General features: G+C 35.8%; 1 protein-coding gene across 1 annotated transcript in view; it reads left to right on the top strand.

Moving 5' to 3' along the window:
- Positions 1-7,910, top strand: part of NETO1 (neuropilin and tolloid like 1) — a 63,516-nt gene extending 55,606 nt beyond the window's left edge. The window contains exons 8-10 of the mRNA XM_085323744.1: positions 3,707-3,820; positions 6,102-6,660; positions 7,850-7,910. Coding sequence (XP_085179870.1) covers positions 3,707-3,820; positions 6,102-6,660; positions 7,850-7,910 — 734 coding nt within the window. The remainder of the gene's footprint in view (positions 1-3,706; positions 3,821-6,101; positions 6,661-7,849) is intronic.
- The last annotated feature ends 476 nt before the right edge of the window (positions 7,911-8,386 follow it).

Genomic DNA, 8,386 nt, shown 5'->3' on the forward strand with positions numbered 1-8,386 from the left:
TTAGGGGTTCAGGAGAGCTGGTTGATTTACAAGGATCATCTCCTCCAAGTTTGTGTTAATTTGTCTAGTTGAAGCTAATGATAACAGTAGATTCCTTTTGTGAAAAATAATGTTCACAACCTTTCCTCAGATTTAAACTTTTATATGTTGAGGCATTGCTATAGTAGATGTTCATGGCTGAGGTGTTGCAACCATGGACTTTGTCTACCAGTTTCCATTCCCATCCTGTGTCTATAACATCTTCAGAAGATAATTAGGACAGTTCTATCCTGTTGCAAAAGAATCCCTTTTACTGCCAGATCATTTATCTTTATCTTATTACTTCAATGTCCTTGTTACTGAGTCCCAAGACTTCTTTGTTGTGCCTCTTCAAGAGCAAAAAAAGCTAATTCCTCCAATGCGCATAGGTACTGACAAGCTTTCAGCTTTTCTTGACGCTTTCATTCATTCTGACAAAAAACCTCTCATTAATGGGGAACAAATATATTGATTTCTTGTCCAGCTTAATCACTCAGAGTTCAATGGATCACAGACAGGACTTGACTATATTGAATTTTGAAAATATAAAAAAGAAGAAGGGGCTGTTTGTTTTTAGGTTTAGAAGTTTGTTGAACTTGGGTTTCTCTGATGTTAAATTTGCTGTACTTTTACTCTGAAATTTTCTGCTTCTCTATTTATCTAGTCTTAATATTTGTTCTTGATATAGCATCTCTTTCCTCTTTAGTTCAATATCATGAACTTAGGGAAATGGGAGTTATCTTTCTTTCTTCTTCCTTTCTTCTGTATTCTATTCACAGATCTCCTTGTCACCACTTTGCATAATTACCCTGCCTTCTAAAATCAGTAAAAAGTTGTATTTTGTATAGCCCTTACTTTTGATCTCTTATTCTGATTCTGATTTTTTCCTGATATTTTTCATTTTATATAAGATCTCTTGTCATTCCTTTCAGTGTGGAATGCCTCGAGTGTCATCTCTGTTCTCCATTTTGCACAGTTCTCTTTTTTTTTCTTTTACTTCCTTTACTACCTTCCTCCAGTTTCTCCTTTTCTATTTACCACCCTTATATATTTTAAAATCTCTATTTTTATGCTTCACATAACTGTCCTTTCTTCCCTGAAATTGTTCTCTGTTCTTTTGGGGATTTGGAGGACTATTAATCCTTTTTTGTTGTCACATTCAGGTTTAGATCAGACAGAATTTAAAATGACAAGGGCAAGTCATAAACATCTAAAAGTTTCTGCATGTTCAGAGACAGCACTTTGGCCCTACCACTTTACTTCTAAGGCCTTTCTTACCTGTACTTCTGTACTTCTTTCTTTTTGTTTCTTTATGCCTTTACCTGTACAAATTTTTATAATCCTACACTCTTTTTTTTTCCCCCTTGTCCCTCGTTATGCTTTCTCCATTTGTCATTTGGTGGTTCTTTTCTTGTGCACTTCCCACTCTTTACCATGTATTTTCAATAAGTAGCTATTTAGGTTTATTTAGGCTTCCTTTTCATAAATTCTCACCCTCTCTATTTCACTTCTTTTTTCACTTAGAGTAGAGGGGCCAACTCTTTCTGTAGATAAGAGAACCAGCCCTCAAAGAGCTGGAAACCCTTTGAAAAGCCTTGCCAGTAAACAAGGGTTTCTGCTAGAGTAGAAAAGGAAGATTGTGCCTCTGGTGGATCCTCCACATCACGATGTGACACAGATGACAGTTATGGATAGGGACAGTCTCTAACCGCTCCCCAATGCTAATACACGTGTATGCTCTACTACTTTTTTTCTATACAGTTTAAAACAAAATCCTTCTTATAACAAACTTAGCAGCTGTCCAGGGTCACTGATAAGAAATGGTAAGCCAGACGTGTCCAAAACCTGAGCTAGCAGGGGAGGGGAACCCGTCCGGCTCATCTGCCTTCTGYGTTGGCCAAGTAACACCTGCCAGCACAGCGGCTTCCCTGCACTGCATCTGGATCCACCCACGCTGTAACTGCAAAGCTCRCACAGGCCCCAGGCAGAAAGAGCCTGTTAAACTCCAAATGTAAGAGTAGAACATCTACCGTTGGGCTCTAGCTTTTGTACAAAGGTATATTTTGATGCATTTTTGTAAATTTTTATGATAGCTTCTAACTTTTAAAAAGTGATATGGGTTATAGTTCTCCCCTCCACGTACACACAGAGGTGTAAAGCCAATCTCTCTCTCTCWMAAAAAAAAAAAMCTTTTTATGAACACCAATAAATGTTTGCAGTTCTACGAATGTGTTATTTAGCTAATAGACCTGCTAGGGCTCCTTACAATATTAAGCTTTCAGTGAAGTTACCAGGAGTGATACCTGAGTAAATTTCAAGATCTATGCTATTTGAAAATATGTACTATATACATTACACATATTATAATATTATATTAAAACATATATGTAAACCATTTATCTAATTGGTTACACAGTTGGAGAAGTGTACAAGTTTTGATGACAATTATTATTTGTTTAACAAACGATTGCTGCTCTGAAGAAGCCATTATGGTTAGTTTTGGCTATCTGAAAGTAGACACTTACTGAAAATGTATTTGTTCATGTGATGAACGGAGACATTAAGTTCTACAATATAAATCCTTTGTACTGTCCCTAGCAAATCACTGAACAGTCCTCTGCTCTGAGTCATTTTCTGTGCTATGGATGTGGGTTATCATAGGACCCACTTTTATATTTGCAGAGGAGAAAAACAGTCATGAAGCATCAAAATCTGAGCGCAAAATCACAAAAATTGGTAATGTGAGCATCATAACATTTCTGATTAGTTAAGATTCTTAAGCTATTTTTAACTTCAATTTAAAAAAGTAATTATATTAAAAGGCTTATTGAGCTAAATAATCACATAAACAAGTTCATTTTTACTGATTGCACACTGATTAAAAGTGTATATGTATATCTTTTTTGATAGATGAGGGAAGATCTTCTGGTTCAATTTTAATAAAAGAAATACCAGAAATAGTTTCTCCTTACTGTGTTATGCACTTTTGGAGTAGTATCTTTACAAGCCCAGCAGCTCAAAATACTTGGGTAGCATAATTTAGCAACATGTATAATTCCTACTGATGGTGTCCAAGATGCTTCCTCATATATGGCCTTCTGTAAAACTTTCATCCTGCAGCTTTAGTAGTGTTAGGCACATGATACTCCTAGATCCTCAGGATCTAGGCTTCAGGGACACTATGAATACACTGTTGCTGTTTCTAATCTCTACTCCTGTAATCAAAAGGGAATACTTTTTTTTTTTTTTTTTTTTTTTTTTTTTTTTTGGGGGGGGGGGTTTTTTTTTTTTTTTTTTTTTTTTTTAACAATTTTATTTCCTCTGGGTATGAATGTTCACACACCATTGATATGGGCACTAAAGTACATCTTCATTCAGTCATGACGAAAGTAGTCAAATAAATCTGGAATATCAGCAACAAACTTTAAAATGAACTCTTTGACATTGGAATCAAACTAGTAGAAGGCCACGCACCTTAGACACTACTGAAAATCCTATGGCATGGAGKAACAAGCAGTGTGCGACTTAAGTGTTGTCAGTGCAGCATGAGGAATAATAAATATGTTGAAGGAATCTCTGTTGTACAGCTTTCTTGCTTTACAGATTACATGATCGTTCCTAGCTGTGTTTACTGGGGAAAGTGGAATGATTTACTACTTAATATCAGCTTTTTCTCTCTTGTTTTTAGCCCCTTGTGAAGCCAACACGTTCTTTTGCCACAGTAATATGTGTATTAACAATACATTGGTCTGCAATGGACTCCAGAATTGTGTGTATCCTTGGGACGAAAACCACTGCAAAGGTAATGTGTAGAACTGAAATTGTCAAGTTATCAAGCTGCATGGCATACATTACCCTTAGTATCTTGTTAGATCATTACCCTTAGTATCTTGTTAGATTTGTGCCAGATGGGTCAAAGCTAAGAAAGAGTAAAGCTGAGGCAGCATACATCAAGCAATGGAGAAAATGAAGAAAGGTGGGAGTACTAATAGATTTTGCTTTCAAAGTTTGCATTTGTTTTGCTTGGTGTTAATTTGACTTGGTTATATCCTTCTGAAAAGTTTTCTGATCGCTTGGTCTCTGTTTCCTGCACAATCTAAAATGTAATTAAAAATAATCTTTCTGTTCCTTTGCCATATTAACTTTGTAGGGGAGCAGCAAGTGGGTAGCAGGTGTCTTTTAGCTGCATGCCGTACCCATAATAGCACTGCTAAAAAACACAGGTGAAACAATACTATAAAAAGCAGTCAAATCCACCTATAATCCTCCAGYGAAGCTGAAGTGCAAAGAATAACCACAGGAAAGCAGGCATTATGTCCATTCCATAGGTAGGCATTGATGTTCCCAAGCAGGCGTTGACAATGGTTTCCAAATATTACTCTGTATTTCTGAAAAAAAAKCACCATCTGTGTTGTTTTCAGAGAAAAAAAGAGCTTAGGAGACTTTCCTTTCTTTTCTTTTTCTTTTTTTATTTTTTTCTCTCCTTCCCCCCCCCCTCACTACTGCAGCTTTGTTCCTGGAAAAAACATGGGATATGCCGAATTTAGGAACCAATCAAGAAAAAATTCAGAATGAAGTAGATTAGTAGTCAGTCCATAAGTCTGCTGAAACCTGTAAAATCCAGACAAGAAATGCAATAGAGTAAAACATAAATGAAATCATATTTTAAATGAACAAAACAAAACTGTGGCATGGAATAATATTCTTCAAAAAGCTAAGCATACAATTAGGAAAGAAGTACCTGATCTCCACTTTTTCTTCAGCAAGGAGGAAAATAAAAACCCTTCGCCTCTCTTTAATTTCCATCTTTCGTTTGCCAAATGTCTTTCCTATTGGGTTCTGTGCATTTATCTCTCATATTTCTTATTAAAAAAAAAATCAGATTTACTGGTTCCCACAAAAAGGCTATTTGCTGCTCTGCTGCTTTTTCTAAGTCGGGTGCTCCCCCCAGTCTTTGTCAAACAGTTAGAGAAAGCCCAAATGAATAAAGTGTAGGCAATGGGGAGTACTGAAAAGTTCACTTTTAATATCTAGGAGGTTACAGAGAGATGGATGTCACAGAGAGATGGATGTTACTGTTTTGGTGCAAATAAATTTCACTTCAAAGACTTTTTATGAAGTCCTTTGGTATGTTTTAGGTTGCCAGGAAAAATTATGCTAAACTGGGAGGTGAAATTTAATCACAGGTGCCAGTTTGATGCCAAAGTTTTCAGCTTGGTTTTCTGCAAGGCTCTGTCACCACCTCATGTATCTGCAGCCATCTGAAAGCGAATCACAGAGAAATATGCAGAACAGCAGAGTGAAACTACATTCCRTTTGTAGTATTTTACTGCATATTTTCTGTTTTTCTTCTTTCTCAACACTGAATTTGTTGGCTGACTTCCTACCAACCATTGGGTGAAGGATAAGGTATAGGATTAGCTTTTGGATTTTAACGATAGGTGTTTTGAAATATTCTGGTAATTAATAGGTCTTAATCCAAATGAATAACTTCCATACAATTTCTTTTCCTTTGTGAAACTTCTATTAGAACAACTTTTCTATTTTCTCCTGATTTAGCTTTTTCACTGAATATCACCAATGGCCCCCATAAATTAACATTAGGAGTTCACAGGAGCTCCCAATGCAAAGAAGAATTTCTTTTGAAATACTGTAAACTCTTGCTCTTTCATTGATTCTGTTTTCCTAGCTGCATATATTTACTAGAAGGGGCAGAAAGGAAAGAAGAAAATTTGTGTAACAGTCTTGAGGGCTTTAGCAGGCAAATGGAATTGAGAGGTAACGTTRAAGCCATGTGTTTGTTACGGTGGTTGCTTTTTGTAAGGAACCTAAATAATCCTTTCATTTAATTAGGCTTATAATACATCCTGAGTAAATCAAGCGGCTCTTCTAGGAGGAAGGGCTGGGGCAATTATGTTGTTTATTTGGTTTTCCTGACTACATGATTTTTTTYCCCCTGTGAGACTGATTAAGTGAACTCAGACGTAGACTAGACATGACTTTGCAGTAAGCTGTGAACCCATTGTGGTTGTGYTCGTTCTTGAATCGGCAATTAATGCTCTGCTTTCTTTTCTGTCACACAGAAAAAAGAAAAGCTAACCTATTGGACCAACTTACCAATACCAGTGGGACTATAATTGGGGTGACCTCTTGCATTGTGATCATCCTCATTGTTATCTCTGTTATAGTACAGATCAAGCAGCCTCGTAAAAAATTTGTCCAAAGGAAAACAGACTTTGATCAAACAGTATTCCAGGAGGTGTTTGAGCCTCCTCATTATGAGTTATGCACCCTGAGAGGGACAGGGCCTACCGCTGACCTTGCTGACATTGCAGATGACTTTGAAAATTACCATAAACTGCGGAGATCATCTTCAAAATGCATTCATGACCATCACTGTGGATCACARTTGTCTAGCACTAAGGGCAGCCGTAGTAACCTCAGCACAAGAGATGCTTCTGTCTTGACAGAAATACAACCCCAGCCTGTAAAACCCCTCATTCAGCCCATGAACAGGAGAAATATCCTTGTCATGAAGCATAGCTACTCACAGGATGCTGCAGATGCGTGTGAGATAGATGAAATTGAAGAGGTACCAACCACAAGCCACAGGCTGTCGAGACATGATAAAGCTGTCCAGCGGTCAGTATCAATAGATTTTTGATGAAGACTATTGTGTAAGGACTTGATTGCTCAAACATATTCACTCTTTATTAAGTAAAGACATATTCTCTTCCTCCTTTGCTTATAGTTTAAGTTCCTATTTCCTGACAGCACATACCATTATATTATCTCTCTCTGTCTCTTTCTCCCATCTCTGCCCTAGTTTCCTGAAAACTTCTGTATCTCAGTTTTTACCTTTCTACTTTATATCCTTCTTTTTCTTTTACTGTGTTATACACGTAACCCTGCACATGCACACACAAGTCAACAGAGAGCAGGTAAAAAATTTCAAAAAACCAAAAAAGATTCTCTGTGAATCTAGTTTTTGAAAGAAATGTGCACATGGTTTCCTTGTAACTAAGAGGCGGCCTTGAGTACCATCCAGCATATCTAAACTGATCCACCATTTCTAAATCAGTTCATCACTACTTAAAAATATTTATCTATTTTGATGCGTGCACAATAATGAGAAACATTATCCGGGATAAGGAATATCCTTTTCATGTGAAACATTATTTTCTACATAATGAATGGCAATATTTGCAAAACTTTACTGTAGTTGTTCTATTACTAACAACAATATATCARTTTTTCATATTAACATGCATATATATATTTTATATATATATATATATCTCACTTAGAACATGAAAAAGCATAGTGAATAGAGAATACTCATATATTTACATACAAGAATGCGGTTAAAAGGAATCTTTCTCATCAATGAAAAAGTAGACCTCTATGATATTTTAATATAAGAGTTATTTCTATTGTATATTGCACTTTGAATGCCTGTAAATAAGAATGATTAAAAGTTTGCAAGTAAAAGAAAAAGAAAACTAGAAACAATTATGAACCATTTATTTGGAAAGGAATTCTCAGAAACTTTTCATATATATTTGTGTTTGTTTTCTCTTGCATGCATTATTTATGCACTTCTTGCGACTGTTTACATGCCCTCCATATTTTCTTTGAACGTGAAGGCATTTCTATCTCTTAAAAGAGTCGTTATTTTATTATTTTAATCCAATTGCATGCCAATGTGAATTACTTCATGAATATTGATCAGATTATCAAGGCATATTGTTTATTAAGTATCTATATGCATATATTTCTTTTTTTCTATGCAAACATTATTATGTTGAATGAAATAGCCATAACATTCCAGGTTCTGCCTCATTGGGTCTCTAAGCAAACATGAGTCTGAGTACAACACAACTAGGGTCTAAGAGACAAACCTGAGGTAAGTAACGATACTCACACAACAAATGAACCATCTGTTGCATTTCATGTTGTTTGTTACATTGTTAAAATGTTTGTTAGTTCTCARGTTGTATGCTACCCTGTATAAGTCTTTGCATGGAGAGAGGCAGGTCTGAATACAGATGACCATTTTAACATTATAAACTAAGCAAAAGCTATTAAAATCTTATTCCTGATAGTAATCATCCCATAGCTAAATATAATCTGCATTCTAAAAAAACATTATGAAGAAAGATGCTTTGCATGGCTCTGGAGTTTCATTAATTTTTTATTTATGAAAATAAAATTTTGAGTCTCAGTATTCGAAAATGTGTGTAAAACTTGGAAATCTAACCCAAGTTTTAAAGACRTGGAACTATCCATTTTCAGTTCATTTTACTCATTCAGCATTGTGAAGTGTTGGGGAAGGGTGTGTAAGTACCATTAACTTCAGTTACTCTGT

This window comes from Rhea americana, unplaced genomic scaffold, assembly GCF_003343005.1.
Source record: "Rhea americana isolate MKP2758 unplaced genomic scaffold, rheAme1 scaffold_87, whole genome shotgun sequence".
NCBI lineage: Eukaryota > Metazoa > Chordata > Aves > Rheiformes > Rheidae > Rhea > Rhea americana.